Source organism: Pristis pectinata, chromosome 3 (assembly GCF_009764475.1).
Source record: "Pristis pectinata isolate sPriPec2 chromosome 3, sPriPec2.1.pri, whole genome shotgun sequence".
Taxonomy (NCBI): domain Eukaryota; kingdom Metazoa; phylum Chordata; class Chondrichthyes; order Rhinopristiformes; family Pristidae; genus Pristis; species Pristis pectinata.
Window position 1 is genome coordinate 21,166,828 of NC_067407.1, and position 18,269 is coordinate 21,185,096.

Here is an 18,269-nt window from a genome sequence, read left to right on the forward strand (position 1 = left end):
AATAACGCTATTAATAAGCTGTAGAATGTGTGTGTTTGTATATGTGACTAAAAATATCAGTATCTGGAAATGCAAAGAAGCAGCTTTTAATGTGATTGGTCCTCAGAAATGATTCAGGTGGCCTATTTGGCCCTCCCTGCAAATGAAGTTGTGCACCATTCCTTTAAGGAGAAAAATTACAGCCTCTGTACCACTGTAAATTAAATGTCTCGTTCCTAGAACCACTCTAATAAATCTTTTCTGCAGCCTCTATTGGAAATGCAAATACTTCCAAAAGTGTGCTGCCCAGACGATCCTCCAGTTATGGATGAACTGTGTCTTATAAAGGTTCTTCATGACTTCCTTGGTTTTATGCTCTAGGATTTTATTTATAAAGCCTGAGATTCCATATGCATTTCCAACCATTTTCTCAATCTGTCTTGCCACAGTTAAATAAAAACAGAAAGTGCCTGACAGCTGAGTGTTTCCAGCATTTTTCATTTCTGATTTCCAGCATCTGTACTTTTTTGACTTTCTTTTTCTGCCACAGTTAAAGGTTTTTACAAGTACCACCCCACGTCTCCGTTAGAACTATACTCTAAATAAATGGTACACAGCTTCTTTAGGGAGAGTAGAGGTGCAGGTTGCCAACCCAAAATGAGTTTTATTTTGACAAAACATAACCAGATACAGTTAATTGTAGCCATGTAAATGAAGGCACAGACACTAGAATTTATTAACATTCTAGTATCTGTTCAGATTGCCAGAATGAAATTACATGATAATAATGGTTTCATTAAAAAAATATACAGGGATTATAACTGACATATACCAACTTTAGATTTTTTTTTCCTTTTGAATTATAACTGGTATTTTTATGTTTGCAGCATAGTTTGCTTGAAATAATTCTACATCCCTTAACAATCTGGGTTTTGATCCAACTAGTCTGTCACCATTGATTTTCAGTTAAAATATTCACGACAAATTAAAAGGATTTTTTTTATTATAAATTATAAAATTATAAAATTTTAATCATTAAGACAATACAAATTTATCAGTGAATCCTTTCTGAATATTAATGTGACTGGAAGCATCGTTTCTAGGAGACCACCATGGCAAAATCTGAATTTATTTTTAACATTGCCAAACATATTACTGCTTCAAGATTATTATCTGAGATCAGATTGTATTTTGTTGATACTCAGCATTGAAATAGCATGCTTGCTCATGAATGCCCAAAAAAAATAAACTTCACGGCTAACTGCCTCAGTTTTGGAAACTTTTCCAAATCAAGTCAAGTGTAGAAATTGAAAAGATTTCCTTCATGGAATTCACTGTAAAGTGAGTCAAAGCACTAGAGGTTGATAAGTTCAATTCTACTGTTTCTGCATCAGATAAAAAAGGATTACCAAACAACTTCAGTTTTTCTGTATCTCAAGATTAGCTGTTCATACAAATACTGAAGTTTCCTCATGCCTTCAGAGTAAGCCCCCAAGTTACAACTGTGGTTGGGAAAAGTCATGACAAGTAGGAACATCGCCTTGCCTGCAGTTCATAATCTGGCTAAAATTTAGTCTAAAATGTTGTAATTTGATTGTTAAGGTCAGACAAGTTGTTCCTTTCCCCGAAGCTACACAATCAGTTTAATAATGCAAGAGCAAACACTGCAAATGCTGGAAATTTCAATGAGAGCTGAAAATGCTGGGAATACTCAGCATACTAGGCAGCATTTGTGAAGCGAGAATTTTAGATCATATACCTTATATCAAGTGTGAGAAAGGGGGAGGAGAGAAGAAAGCCCAAGAGGTCTCTGAACGCAGGCTTTAAAAGAGACATTGAATCAGAAACAGGTTTATTATCACTGATATGTCGTGAAGTTTGTTGTTTTGCGGCAGCAGCGCTGTACAAGACATAAAAATTACTATAAGTTACCCAAAAATAAATAAATAGCGCAAAATCTGAGATTCCTGTAATTATTCATGGATAGTTAGACAGATGGAAAAAAAATTGTATATAGCATCTCTTCAGTATCTTGGCACAAGGTATGAGAACAAAAATTCTGTGCAAATAGCATCAAAACAAACCACCATGTGTGCTGAGCAGTGCCGCTGTTGCTTGTGCTTTCATGCATTAAAAATTTTCTATGCCCAGTGTTACCAAGAATAGACAGATATTCACTTTTTAAATAATCTCATAACTTGTCATTTTGATTCTGGCAGTAAAATATTTCAGATGTGTTGTTCCTAATAATTTTGTCAAACTGTCACAAGAAGTGATGTCACTTCAAAATCTTATCATTAGAGCCTCTCAAGGTTGAACAAGTACAAGTATTTGAAAGTCATATCATGTGTTTTTTTCAAAAAGCAACAGGAATAGGGACGAACGTTGAATGTGATATGCCATGCCTCAAGGTCTGACACTGCAGTCAAGCCACAATTCTATGGCAGGACTACATTTCAATTAGAAAATGGAGGTTTATTGATTCTGCATTTAGCTCCATGTTCACTCCTTGAAGTGAAATGCAAAACCTAATGAATTTTACCCCACAGTTTATGCAAACTCTTCAGATGTTAACCCTTTTGAAACAAGTTTTAAAAGCATGGAAAACACAAGCCCCTGAGTTTGAAACCAGTACAGGAGACAGAGCCTAGTGAGTATCAAGTTCTTTTAATGTGCTGAGGGTTGTCAGCAACAGAGTGAGGTACTCCTGCTCCCACAGGAGAATCAGCCAATGTGCCACATGCAGGAACCCACTAACCCACCTGCAGCGCCCCAGGAGACCAAAATCTGTCGACATCCAGCTGCACTGGGCAGGCGAAGATTCTCCCAAAGTTTTTTTTGGAAGAGGTCCAGGGATGTGAGCTAGGTTGCAAGTTTTGAGTGACAGAGCTGCTGGGGCTCAATGGGTGGAGATGGAGCTGGGGCAATCAGCAAACAGAGAGCAGCCATGAAGAGGACAAGTGGCAGCAGTCAATGGGTGGCCCTGCTCTTGGGAAGAACAAACAGCTTGCAGTGGGGTCACCAGAGTTGGGGAGAGAGCCGATGAGTTGAAAGGCAAGGGATTAAGAGAAAGTGATGTGAAGGGGGAAGAGGTGCCAAAGACATATGTCCACACATGTTAAATCTGTGCATCATACTTATCAAAACTCCTTTTTATGAGTTGTCTGTGAGATTAATAAGTAAGAGTATTGAACAACCATGCACAATTGTCAATAAGGAACAAATTCACAGAACTTCTGTTTAAATAAGAGTATAGAGTCATAGAGCTATACAGCACGGAAACAGGACATTCGGCCTAACTCCTCTGTGTCGACCAAATTGTCTAACTGAGCTGGTCCCACTTGCCTGCCTTTAGCCCATATCCTTCTAAACCTTCCCTATCCATCTAACTGTCCAAATGCCTTTTAAATGTCATACTTATAACCCTTCTACCACTTTGTTTAGCAGCTCGTTCCATGTACTCACCACTCTCAGGTCCCCTTTAAATATTTCCCCTTTCACTTTAAGCCTATGCCCTCTAGTTTTGGACTCCCCTACTCTGGGGAAAAGTAGGAACTAACAGTTTCTGTTTGAGTACATGGAAAGATGAAGACGTGATCTTACATTCCAGGCAAAATACATGGAACAGCAGAAAATTTTGTCACTAAAGTAATATACTGAGTTATAATGCTGTATTTATAAAACTGCTAAAACAATAAATAAATTCCAATAAAACATTAACAAATGTTTATTCAGGGACAGTAATGTGTGCATGGTAATCTGTTTTGTATAGCTCATAGTAAAGCAGTACAGCTTATAAATAAGATTATACCCTTGTTTAGTATTCATATTGGCTCCCCTCCAAATTACTTAAAGTGCAGGGACATATATTTCTGTATCTCCTGAAGAGAAGTAATTTAATTTGATTGACATAGGAGAGGTTTCTGCTGCTCTGCCGAAACAGTATCCTCCACTTGTCACTAAATCTTCCTAGGACCACATAACAGGCGACTATCCTGTCTTCTCCAAATCATTCACTCTTTGAGTGGAAAGGAAATTAATGTTTTTTTTCTCTCTCTACTGCAAACACTTAAACCCTCCCAACACCCTTACTTACATAAGATTTGTTTTTTCTCTCTAATGTTGGGACCATCCATTCAAGTGCCTGTGCCAATTCACTTCCCTTCCTAGTCACCTGAGGAAAAAATCCTTTAAGACACTCCCGCAACTACCTCTGAATTCTCAGCTTTCTACATTTTCTCTCCTGATTCTCTTTGTGTCCTCTCTGAGCCCACCTTTGCCATGAGGTGGACCTCTTGCCCCTTGTGTCTATTTCCAAAACCTGCTGATCGCCCAATTTCCTTGTCCTCGTCTCAGCTGACAGTGTTAAGTGTCTCTCCCCTCCATTCCTTGTCCTCGCCTTCATACCCAGTGTTTTCACCATCTCTTCAAAATAAAATCCTTTGACTCTTGCAAATTATCATTCGCATTTTCTCTTCTTTTCAATAATTGTGTCCCGTCCCCCCCCCCACCATTAAAAAAAAGTGCCTATTTTTCCTGGAACACCATGCTTGAATCCTTGCAGATAGATTTCTACCTCTGACATAGTACTGAGCTGCCTCTTATCAAATACAAAAATGATATACTCTGGGGACATGACAATTCCTCATAAACTATTCCTTCTCATTTCTCTCGGCCTGCTACAGCCTTTCATAAGCTTGATTGCATCATCCTACTCTAATGCCTTACTGCTGTTTTTTGAGCTGAGTGGGATGTTACTTGTTTGATTCCTTCCTATATATTCTTCAGAAACAGTGAATTGTTTGCAATGATTTTCATTACCATTTCAAAGCTGTTAACTTCTTAGTAATGATGACCATAAAATGACTGGATTGTCATTGAAAACTCATCTTGTTTAGGGAGAGGAAATCAACCATCTTTACCCAGTCTGCCCTATGTGTAACTCCAGACCCAAGGCATGTAAATAACCCTAAAATGACCCAGCAAACAATTTTGTTCAGAGGCAAAAATACATGTCTTGCCAGCAATGCCCACCTCCTGAAAAATGAATAAATAAATACAAAAAAAAATCCTGCTGGCCTCCTGCCTCTCTGTCAAATGTGCCAACTCATGTCAGACCCTCACGAATTTGGCCAAGCATGCATGGAAATCTGAGAGAAGTTGAGTCATGCATGGCTGATAGCTGGCAGCAAAATAAGATGGCTGAAAAGAGATGGCTGGATTACTCCACAGGCACTGACCTTGGCTCAATGGCCAAAACAGCTTCATGATTCTAGTGTAATTTTTATTAATTGTATTTTGAGTTTATAGAGTTGTATCACATAAAACAGGCCCTTTGGCTCACCACATTTATACTGACCATCGTGCCACTTGGCCTGCAATAATTCCATATCCCTCTACGCCTTGCTCATTCAAATACAGTACCTGTTCAGATGCCCCTTAAGTATTGTTACTGTTTCTGCCTCCACCAGCTCCTCAGGCAGCTCATTCAAGATACCAACTACTTTTCGTGTGAAAAATTTACCTCTCAGATCCCCTTTAAAGCTCGTCCTTCCCACTTTAAAGCTATACCCTCTAGTTTTAGACACCCCTACCATGGGGAGCAGATGCTGGCTACATATCCTGTCTATGCCCCTGATAATTTTATGTACCTCTATCCTGTCACCTCTCAACGTCCTTTGCTCCAAGGAAAACTAACCCAACCAATCCAATCTCTCCTCAAGCCTTCCAATCCAGGCAACATCCTTATGAATCTTTCCTACACCCTCTCTAGCTTAATCACATCTTCAGTGCGGTGAGCAGAATTGCACACAATGCTCCCAGGTGCAGCCAAACCAATGTCTTATATGATTGTAACATGATCTTCCAAATCTTGTATTCAATTCCTTGGCCGATAAAGGCAAGCAGGCCATATGGCTTTTTCACACATTGTCTACCTATGTTGCCATTTTCAGCGAACTATGTACTTGTACCCCTCAGTCTCTCTGTTCAACAGCACTCCCCAAGGCCCTGCTGTTCACTGTGTATGCCCTGGTTTTACTTCCCAAAATGCATCACTTTGCATTTGACTGAGTTAAACTCCATCTGCCATTCCTTTGCCTACTCTCACAGTAGATCTAGATTCTGTCATAACCTTAGACAACCTTCTTCACTGTCTACTTTTTTTGTGTGTCATCTGCAAATTTACTAATTATGCCACATACATTCTCATCCAAATCACTAATATACATGATATACAGCAGGGGACCCAGCACCGATCCCCTCACCATTGGTCCTAGGCCTCCAATCTGAAAAACAACCCTCAACTACCCATGCCTCCTCCCACCAACCCTATTTTGTATCCAGTCAGCTAATTCACATGTGTTCTAACCTTTCAGATCAGCCTACCAAGCAGGACCTTGTCAAAGGCCTTGCTAAAGTCCATGCATACGAGGCCTACCACCCTTCCGTCATCAATCTTCTTGGTTACCTCTTCAAACAATTCAAATTTGTGAGACATGATTTCCCATGCACAAAGTCATGCTGACTATCCCTAATCAGTTCTTGCCTTTCCAGATGCAAATAAATCCTGTCTCTCAGAATCCCTTCCAATAACTTTCCCACCATTGACGTAAGGCTCATCGGCCCATAGTTGCCTGGCTTATCCCAGCTTCCCTTCTTAAATACAGATACATTACCTATGCTCCAGTCTTCTAGTACCTCGCCTGTGGCTAACAAAGTTACAAAAGTTTCTCCAGATCAGAAAAAGTAATACATTTAAGTTATAGGTTAGTGATGTCACCTTAAAAGTATCAATTCCATTTACTGCTTCCATTTATGAGATTGCATGAGAGTTCACGAGAAAGAGTCATCAGTGATACTTGAAATAAAAACCATATCTTATAAATCTCCAGGAGACAATATTTTTCACTTGGCTTATTTTTGGAGTAGAATTTTAAGTAACTTGTACATTTTTCTGTTTTACATGGGTATTAAGTGCTTTTAGGATTAACATATCAGACCACCAGGCTGTGCTCCTTCTCCCTGCATACAAACAGAAACTGAAATGGGAGGATCTGGTACGGAGAGTCGTGCAGTGCTGGTCTGAGGAAGCAGATGAGCTCCTACGTGACTGCTTTGAGACAGTGGACTGGTCCATGTTCAAAGACTCAGCTGCCAGCCTTGATGAGTATGCCACCACCATCGCAGACTTTATCAGCAAGTGTGTGGAGGACAGTGTACCAAAGAAGACAATACAGGTGTTCCCAAACAGGAAACCATGGATGAACCGGGAGATCCACTCCCTACTGAAGGAGAGGACTGCTGCACACAAATCCTGATCTGTACAAGAAATCGAGGTATGACCTTCGGAAAGCTATCAGGGATGCCAAGAGGCAATACCAACTCAAAATAGAGTCCCTGACCAGCCGCCAGTTATGGCAGGGCTTACATGCCATAATAGGCTACAAGACGAAGTCGGGCTGCATAGCGAACGACAGCGCATCCCTTCCTGATGAACTTAACGCATTCTATGCGCGTTTTGAACAGAAGGGAAGTGGATTGTCACTGTCCACCCTGACAGCCACCAACGCAGCTGAACCTGTGATCACAGTGGAGGACGTCAGATCAGTCTTCCGGAGAGTGAACACGAGGAAAGCACCTGCCCCAGATGGAGTCCTGGGCCACGTGCTCAGATCTTGTGCTGATCAACTGGCAGAAGTATTTGCGGACATGTTCAACCTCTCCCTGCTTCAATCTCAGGTTCCCTCCTGTTTTAAGAAGACCACTATTATCCCGGTACCAAAGAAAAGCAAGGTAACATGCCTCAATGACTACCAACCAGTGGCTCTGACATCCACCATCATGGAAGTGCTTTGAGAGGTTGGTCATGGCACGCATCAACTCCAGCCTACCAGACAACCTGGACCCATTACAATTCGCCTATCGGTGAAACAGGTCTACAGTGGATGCCATCTCCCTGGCCCTACACTCAGCTCTGGAGCATCTGGACAGTAAAGACACATACGTTAGACTATTGTTTATTGACTACAGCTCTGCCTTCAATACAATAATTCCAAGCAAGCTTGTCACCAAACTCTGAGACCTAGGACTCAACACCTTCCTCTGTAACTGGATCCTTGACTTTCTAACAAACAAGACCGCAATCAGTGAGGATAGGAAGCAATACCTCCGACATGATTATTCTCAACACTGGTGCCCCACAAGGCTGCGTCCTCAGCCCTCTATTTTACTCCCTATACACTCATGACTGTGTGGCCAGATTCTGCTCTAACTCCATCTACAAGTTTGCAGATAATACCACCGTTGTAGGCCGTATCTCAAACAGCAATGAGTCGGAGTACAGGAAGGAGATAGAGGGCTTAGTGAAATGGGGTCATGACAACAACCTTTCCCTCAATGTCAACAAAACTAAAGAGCTGGTCATTGACTTCAGGAAAGGGGGCGATGTACATGCACCTGTCTACATCAATGGTGCTGAGGTCAAGAGGGTTGAGAGCTTCAAGTTCCTGGGAGTGAACATCACCAACAGCCTGTCCTGGTCAAATCACGTTGATGCCACGGCCAAGAAAGCTCACCAGTGCCTCTACTTCCTCAGGAGGCTAAAGAAATTTGGTTTGTCCCCTTTAACTCTCACCAGCTTTTACCAGTGCACCATAGAAAGCATCCTATCTGGATGTATCACAGCTTGGTACGGCAGCTGCTCTGCCCAAGACCACAAGAAGCTGCAGAGAGTTGTGGACACAGCCCAGCGCATCACAGACACCAGCCTCCCCTCCTTGGACTCTGTCTTTATCTCTCTTTGTCTTGGTGTAGCAGCCAGCATAATCATTCTCTCCTCTTCCATCGGGTAGAAGATACAGGAGCCTGAGGGCACGTACCACCAGACTTAAGGACAGCTTCTACCCCACTGTGATAAGACTATTGAATGGTTCCCTTATACAATGAGATGGACTATGACCTCACGATCTATCTTGTTGTGACCTTACGCCTTATTGCACTGCACTTTCTCTGTAGCTGTGACACTTTATACTCTTATTGTTTTTACCTGTACTACTTCAATGCACTCTGTACTAACTCAATGTAACTACACTGTGTAATGAATTGACCTGTACGATCAGTTTGTAAGGCAAGCTTTTCACTGTACCTTGGTACAAGTGACAATAATAAACCAATACCAATACCAATAATCAATTTTTAAAGCAATTTTCATTCCTCTGAGAAAATAATTTTCGCTTTTCCAGCAAATCTAAATCATCTAATTATGTGTGATTAGTGGTGGTGTGGAACTGCAAAGTTCTAATTATGAAGTACTTACCCTCCTTAAAAACCTTTCTTCAACTATTAAAATGCAATTTACTAAAATGGCAGTAAAATTATTCTAATCATAATTAGCAGTGGCTCTAAGACACTTTAACCAAGTTTTCAGAAGTAAGTGGCTTTTTAAAAAAAATATATTTGGTAAAATTATAATATTTAATAAAAAGGTTTCCCCTTTTCTTTTTCATATTTTGGGGTACATTTTCCTTGTCCATTGAGCATAAAACTGGAATCTCATTACAAAAACTTATAATTTGTATAACAGACAACCAAACCAGAAATACATAGTAGCCACTTACCACTAACATCTTTCAGCAATTTAATGCTGGCCCTTGCTTGTGACACCACCCACGTACCCTGAACATATTTCTTTTAAATATTAAAAGACTAGTTTTCCAAAATGAAATACTGCCCCTTTGCTATATCCTCAAAAAAAAACTTGTTTGGACCCTAAATCTATTGAGTCCAGGTATATATAAAATTAGATACGTAACTTTATTCTTATGTCTTAAATACGTGAAGACATGGGCAAAATGCTATTTATTTGTCCCTTATTTATTCCCATCCAATTTTGTTCAGTTAATTCCTATTTGCATGGTTTTGAGGAAGCAGGAGCACTCCAAAGTTTATTTTGAAGGAAACTCTTGTTTACTTACTCTCACATGTTGTTTGCCAATACTGGGTTTGTTAAATTCTATTTACATCTTGTGACAAATAGACCATGTTCATACTTGCATTGTGTCAAGAACTGTTTCTTTCCAGAAACTCCAGGATCTAATGGAATTAACACATTACTGAACATGAAAGCAAATGAGATATTCACTCATCCTTATACCTCATTTAACAAAGTGCAAGTCTCTTGGTACACTGCCAGCACAGTAAAATCCTGCCTGGATCTTCCTATTCCCTTTGGTTTATTTTGTCAGAAGAGAATTAGTTTGTTTTCTTCCTCATTTTCATTCTCTTCCCTTCTTTAGACTAGATATTGCTATGTAACGGAGACAGGCTATTTTGTATTGTTTTTTATTTTGTGAAAAAGCATTCTGTCACTGCAGGTTAGGAGTTTCCTTTCTTCTGGTTATACCAGATTAGGAAACATACAGCTACGTTGCCAGTTCTCTAATCTGAGCGTAATATTAAACTTGCTAAATGTGAGTATTTGGGCAGTGGTTTTAGCTCTTAAAGTAAATGGCCTCTTATTGAAGTAGTCATAAGGTATTTGGCAATAATAGGTGTTACACATCAAAATAAACAAATGCTGAATTATGTTGAAAATTTGTTTCTATCAGCCAAATCTGATGCGATTTGAGCTTTTTGTAATTCATTTATTGAGGAGTACTCCATTAAAGCCTTAATTTTATGTAAGATAAGTAATACTTAAACTGTGCTTCAAAAAAATCTTTAGTGTCCTTGTAGCATTTGTTATATAGCAGATAAGTGACAATGAATCACACTTGCAAAAAAATTGTTGGTTTCGTATTGGACTTGTGTCTTTTTACGTATAGGAACCTTCTATGTTATGTGAAATGACAATGAGCAAATAACTGTTGTAAATTTTGTCTTGAATATAGTAAGCTACATTGATTACTGATAACTACTTGCTTCTTCCTGATTCCTGTGCTTTCAATTTTTTTTAATCAATTATAATTTTCATAGGTGAAATGTGATCAATACTGGCCTTGCCGAGGCACAGAGACTTATGGAATGATTCAAGTCACCCTATTGGACACAGTGGAGCTAGCCACATATTCTGTCCGGACATTTGCACTTTATAAGGTACAAAGGTTTTTTTATGTTTTCTGTGTGAATCTGTTTTTTATATGTGTTCATAGTTAGAAATGATCAGCAAGAGGAACTTCCTCTAATCTACTTCTCATTGCACTTGAATTATGGATTAATGAGGATTTAAAGGAAACTCTAATCCTTATGGCCTATTCAGCAGCTGAATAGAAATGCTTATTCTGTTTGCTTTCAAGTAATGCATGTGAAGAAAGTTAAATTAAGTCGTATGGTTACAGTCCCTGAACATAGGATACACTCAATATTTTGTAGCCTTATGCCATATAGACATGCTTTTAGAGAGATTTGTTCACAATTCAACTTAAAAAATCCTCTTTCCTCAACAGAATGGTTCAAGTGAGAAGCGGGAAGTGCGACAGTTCCAGTTCATGGCTTGGCCAGACCATGGTGTTCCAGAATACCCTACTCCAATATTGGCCTTCTTGAGGAGAGTTAAAGCGTGCAATCCACCGGATGCTGGTCCTATGGTGGTTCACTGCAGGTGTGCAAATCTGAAATAGTTATAGAATTTTCTTATTCACAGGGTGTTATAAAATGAGGTGAAAAATATGGATGTTCAGTGTTTGAGAACTTGCATTTAACCATATGGGATTGAGTCTCATGGTAACTTCTTTGGAATTTGGCATTTTCTGAGAAAAATCAGACCTTCAGCCTTACAACTATAGCAGTCTTTTTTCTTTAGTTTTACTCCATGCTCTAATGATAGACATTGACAATGAGGGATATTAAGATCTATGAATGTAAACAGGAGCTCTCATTTACATTATATGCAGCCTGCAATCCCAGCCATCAGGCTTTGATAATTAAAGGCAGCACAATACAGGGAAGTGGATGACAGTAGAGGGAAAAAGTACTGAATGGTAATGGAAGTTTTAAAAGGTGATGTGGGCTGAGAGAAAGTGGCTATATAGTGCTTTGCGATGGAGGCTTAACTGTGGTGGGATCACGGGATTGGTATTGGAGGGTTGGCGTCGAACCTGGTGAGTAGATGTTTGTGTAAAAAGTTAGGAATTGGTCTGAATTGGTTTAGAGTGAACTTGCAGTCTACTTTCATCTTTTTAAAATTCAAATGTTACTTTGCATTATTTTGAAATCAAAAACCTGGCAATTGCAAAATACTATCTTACATAAAAATACATCATAGCGCAGCATGAATTTTGTGATTACATCATCTAATTTTCTCATCATTCTGTCCACTTTTTCTCTCCAATGCAAGAAACATAATATATTATATCCTTACAGATTAAGTTGCAAACTCCTTTTTTCAGTACATTCTTAAATTGTCACCTAGGGGCTAATTGGTTTTCACTGGTTTTCTAGTTTGGTGTGTTGGCTTATTTGAATAAGAAGTACTGAAGAGACTATTTTATTGAGAATCTGTTTGATCCATTTTTCAGGGTTTTTTTTAACATCTCACAGCCTTGGCATTAAGAACCTCAGGACTTTATTTAACTTTTAATCCTTGATGGTATTGTGCACATTAAATCCGATCAAGTGATTAACTCAGCTGTACAATACTGCAATTTTATTTTTAAATTTATTGCACTCAAATCTTATGTTGCTGCAGTGGAATAATTAATCACTTATTTCCATGACATTTTTCGGAATTGAGTTGAAATTAGGTGCTCACCGAGAGAGGGAGCAAAAACAAAGATCAAATTATCCAGGGCTGTGCTTTGTACCTGTTACTCCCAATTCCAAAGGGGAACCCTAGTACAAGGGTACTTCTATTATAATCACAAAGTGGTCCATAGCACATGGAGAAAGTCTAAACAAAACTGAGAAGAGCTAGCTAAGTAAAATGGTTCCATGCTGTAAAAAAACATACTGAAGAAACACAAAATTTTCACTTCTTTCTTTGGTACCTTATTTCATTGCAAAATTGATATTCTTATTGATGATAGAGAGGAGAATTATTAAAATGCCAGTCATTTGTTTGCATAGATTCAAGCATATAGAATTCCCATCCTAAGGAGGTTTGAAAATGAATTCCAAGTTAACATTCCTGCTTACTAATGTATAGTTAGAATCCCTTTGTTAAAATAAAGGAGATTGCTTACACGTTTTTGGAAAATGCACATCGCTAGCAAATCTAGCACCTATTATCCATCCTGGTATCCCTTGCTAAGGCAATGGTAAAACTCCTTCTATTGGCCTTGTGTAAGTCTTCCTACAGATAAGATTAAGATATCTTTATTAGTCACATGTACATCGAAGCACACAGTGAAATGCATCTTTTGCATAGAGTGTTCTGGGGGCAGCACGCAAGTGTTGCCACGCTTCCGGCGCCAGCATAGCATGCTCACAACTTCCTAACCCGTACGTCTTTGGAATGTGGGAGGAAACGGGAGCACCCGGAGGGAACCCACGCAGACACGGGGAGAACATATAAACTCCTTACAGACAGCAGCGGGAATTGAAAACGGGTCGCTGGTGCTGTAATGGCGTTACACTAACTGCTACACTACCATGCCTGCCCCCCTACACTACCGTGCCAATGCTGTTAAATTGAGGGTTCAAGAATATTGCCTCAACAACAGTCAAAGAATGACATTTTATCTCTAAATCAGAGTTCTTTTCCCATCATCTTCTGCTGTTGTCGTTTTGATGTGTAAGTTTGGAAAGTCGGTATGTTCTACCACCGACCACTTGATTTCTTGCTGAAGTATTTTGAAATATTCTGCACATCAGCCCCTGACCTTAAGGTAGCACCCAAATGAGTATGGCACCAAGGAGCCCAAATAAATCTAAAGTCATATCTCACCCAATAAAGACGCCCACATTTCTTCAGTATGGAAGATCAAAAAAAAAGCTTCAAGTGCTGGAAATGTGAAATAAAAAGAGAACATCTTTGAAACATTCATTAGGTCAGGGAACATCTGTGGAAGGAGAAACCACATTTTGGTTAGAGAGAAAACAAATTAGTGGGTGGGGGGATGTTGACTTAATATTGAATTCTACTACTTCAGGTAAGTTTCACTGTCTGTATCAGAACTGGTCAAGGTATGAAAATTAGCTCAGTTTTTCTCTCTCAATTAACACAGCCTGACCTGCCTGACAAGTCCCATAGCTCTGCATTTCATGCCTTTTGTGTTCCTTCATTTGTGTTCTCACTCTCTAACTGCCCAAAACTTTAATTTTCCTTTGTTTAGTTTATTTTTCTTTAACTGCTTCCATTAACCCATTGACAGATATTGCCTGAACTGCTGAGAGTTTACAGCACTTTCTGTTTTATTTCACCTTTTTGAGATGTTTTTCAAATGATTAGAAGTATTCTGTCTTCATAAGAATATTCAACTCTGCATGGCTCACCTGCTATTGAAAGTCTTATCCATGCCTTTGTAACTTCAAGACATGATTATTGCAGTAAATTCCCAGCCAGCCTTAAAAACACTCACTAAAACTAAAATAATCCAAAACTCTGCTGTTGTTATCCTTTCCCTGTGTATTTGACCATTATTGGCTTTCAAACAAGCAATACCTCAATTAAATTGACATTCTATATTTTTAAATATCACTGAACCTCTCCCTATTATTCTGTAATCTCCTTTAGCTTGTCAACTCTCAGAAGTCTGTGTTCCTTTGATCATCCCCAAATTTAATTACTCCACCATTGCCAGCTGTGCATGTGCATGTCTTTGGCTAATAAGGCCCGAAGCTCTGGAATTCTCTCCCTAAACCTCCCCACCTCTCTGTCCCTCATTCCCCCTTCAAGACACTTCTTAAAACCACTCCTTTGGCCATGCCTATGAATGTCTGCCCTGATGTCTTCGTGTGTGGCTCGGTGTCAAATTTTGTTTGGTAACATTCCTGGGAGGTGCCTTGAGGTGCTTTGCTAAGTTAAAGGCTCCATTAGAAACAAATCATAGTTGTTTGAGATTAAAAAGAATACTACTACAGAGCCAAGGCTGACATCTTAAATACTCTTGTAGTCTTTAAAACTGTTTACAGAGGTTGGACTGCTTTCAAAGAATGAAAACAACTATTCTTCCTAAGGACAATTTAGTGTTTCATGTTGACTTTTCTTCCTTTTCATAGTGCTGGGGTGGGTCGAACTGGCTGCTTTGTCGTGATCGATGCCATGCTAGAACGAATTAAACATGAAAAGACAGTTGATATCTATGGTCATGTCACCTGCATGAGAGCACAGCGAAATTACATGGTGCAGACAGAAGATCAGTATATCTTCATTCATGAGGCCCTCCTCGAGGCAGCAACATGCGGAAATACGGAAGTTCCGGCAAGAAGTCTCTTTGCCCACATACAGAAATTGGGTCAGGTTCCACCAGCAGAGACGGTTACAGCCATGGAGCTAGAATTCAAGGTTAGTACTGCAGCCAGCATACAGCATTCGTACTTTGAAATTATATTTAGTTCAGTCTCTGCACACAACCATTGAAATTAGTCTTCAGGTATTTTTGACAGAATCTATTCATGTAATTTGAAAATATTAAATGCATGTTATTTTCTAATTTATATCCTTTTCTGTTAAATCTAATTGAGATTTAGCTCAAAAGGCTTCATTCATTCTGAGATTATTTCCTTCCCTACTTTCTTTGCACATCTCTATGAAGGCATGGCAAGACCAAGAAAGTAACAAAGTGAGTTATTAACAGGCATCATGTTGGAGTTGGTTCTGGATGCGTCATTCTTCTTGATATATAAAAAGAATTCCAAAAAGAAAATAATGCTAGCATCACAGAAATATCAGTACAAAAACTGGCTACTTAATGCCACAATTTATACAGATTAAGTTGGAACTATCATTTACTTTTATCCATTTTCAAATAACATGTTATTTTCATAACTCTCCTTGTATTGGATCATTCGATTCAGTTTATAGTTGTGGTAAAACTTTCCATTTTTAAAAATCTGCAAAAAGAATGTCCAGCCTCCACCTTTGTGCTTCGTGTACAGCCTGAATTTATGTCCCTTAGTAATTCACAAACCACTTGAGATAATCCCTCACAATTTCACATTCCATTCCCATTCAATCTTTTTTTTTAACATTTATAAAAGCTTTCCCCCCTTAATAGTTTATAATCCATTTACTATGGCCTTTTCTAATCTTGGCATTATCCTAGTGAATCTAAAATCCTTTTACCCTGGTATCAGGTAATTATTTGCATCCTGATTCCCAAAGTGTGAGTTTTCCAAACTGAATCTAAAATTTCCAGGAATAAATAAGAATGGCAGCCTGGATACTTTTCAAATATAGGGAGAGCATTTTCTATGTGAAGGTTCAACTACATTCAGTAGATAGCAGCAATTTATCAGAAATAGGAGAAAGACATCTTGTCACATGATATTATTATTATTATGTTATATTGTGACAGTATGCAAAACATCTAAATAGTATTGAAGGAATCATCAATTAGCCCAATAGACTTTAAACATATTATCTACATTGTATTTTCACATTTAGCCCTTTTAAAACCATGTTTTTACATTTAATCGTGTATGAGTAACTCTAAGGAATGTGAATCAGCATAGTATGGAGAAGAGGCTGAATTTCAATAGGGTGTTGTGTTACATTTGTTGGACTAATTAAGATGAGTCAGCATTTTTTTAACGAGAGCCATGCTAATATGGATTAATGGTGCTGAACTGATGGCTTTGATCAAAGTGAAGAGTCAGAGCAATGCTTCCTCAACAAATTATTTAGCAAAGAGCTGAATAGAAACTTACTTTTCTGCTGTTCACCACCAGTGGTTTTTTGAAAATGTTGCACTCTCTAACTCTTCCTGCTGTATAACAGATGAAGTCATGCAATAGAAAATCTATTCAGATACTAATCAGTATAATCTCAGTGAAATAGTAGTTTGTAATGTTTCAGTGGTCAGCGACCTTTGATATTATTGAAACATGGAAAACAATATCTTAAGTCTTTGCAGAATTCTCCACCAAAGAGACCTCTGAAAACTCAGCTACTGAGTTTATTCAACATACAATAGTGCAGCAGCAGGAACAGGTCCTTTGGCCCAACAAGTCTCTGCCATCCATGATGCCAATCTAACTAATTCAATCTGCCTGCACATAATCAGTATCCCTCTATTCCGTGCGTGTTTATACATCTGTCTAAATGCCTCTTAAACATTGCTTATGTACCCCTTCCCCAGCAGCGCATTCCAGGCACTGCCGCTCTCCATGTAATAAAAGCTTGCCTCATAAATCTCCTTTAAACTTCCCCCTTCTCATCTTAAACCTATGCCCTCTAGTTCCACCCTGGGAAAAAGACTCTGACTATCTACTCCGTCTACCCCTCTCATAGTTTTATATACTTCTATCAGGTCTCCCCTCAGTCTCTGACACCCCAGAGAAACCAATCTAAGTTTGTCCAATCTCTCCTTATAGCTAATTTGCTCCAATTCAGGCAACCTCTTTTGTGCCCTCTCCAAAGCCTCCACATCCTTCCTATAGTGTGGCAACCAGAACTGCACACAATACTCCAACTGTGGTCTAACCAAAGTTTTATACAGCTGCAACATGTCTTGCCAGATTTTATATTCAGTGCCCTGCGGAACAAGGCAAGTATGCTGTACGCCTTTTTTACCACCCTATCCACTTGTATTGGTATTGATTTATTATTGTCACTTGTACCAAGGTACAAAGCAAATCTTGTCTTGCGTACAGTTCGTACAGATCAATTCATTACACAGTGCATTGAGGTAGTAGTACAGGGTAAAAACAGTAACAGAATGCAGAGTAAAGTGTCACTGCTATAGGGAAGTGCATTGCAGGTAGACAATAAGGTGCAAGGTCATAACAAGGTAGATTGTGAGGTCAAGAGTCCATCTCATTGTATAAGGGACCGTCCAATAGTCTTATCACGGTGGGATAGAAGCTGTCCTTGAGCTTGGTGGTATGTGCCCTCAGGTCCTGTATCTTCTGCCTGATGGGAGAGGGGAGAAGAGAGAATGACCCGGGTGGGTGGGACCTTTGATTATGCTGCTTCACCATGGCAGCGAGGGATATAGAGAGATTCCATGGAGGGGAGGCTGGTTTCCGTGATGCGCTGGGCTGTGTCCACAACTCTCTGTAGTTTCTTGCGGTCCCAGGCAGAGCAGTTGCCATACCAAGCCATGGTGCATCCAGATGGGATACTTTCTATGGTGTATCGATAAAAGTTAGTGAGTGTCAAAGGGGACATGCCAAATTTCTTCCGCCTCCTG

At 39.3% G+C, this 18,269-nt stretch overlaps 1 protein-coding gene across 1 annotated transcript in view; it reads left to right on the forward strand.

The window, feature by feature from the left end:
* The window catches only part of LOC127567693 (receptor-type tyrosine-protein phosphatase F-like), a 335,950-nt gene that overhangs the window by 298,818 nt on the left and 18,863 nt on the right, over positions 1–18,269 (forward strand). The window contains exons 25-27 of the mRNA XM_052010633.1: positions 10,954–11,073; positions 11,424–11,578; positions 15,136–15,421. Of these exons, the coding sequence (XP_051866593.1) occupies positions 10,954–11,073; positions 11,424–11,578; positions 15,136–15,421 (561 nt within the window). The remainder of the gene's footprint in view (positions 1–10,953; positions 11,074–11,423; positions 11,579–15,135; positions 15,422–18,269) is intronic.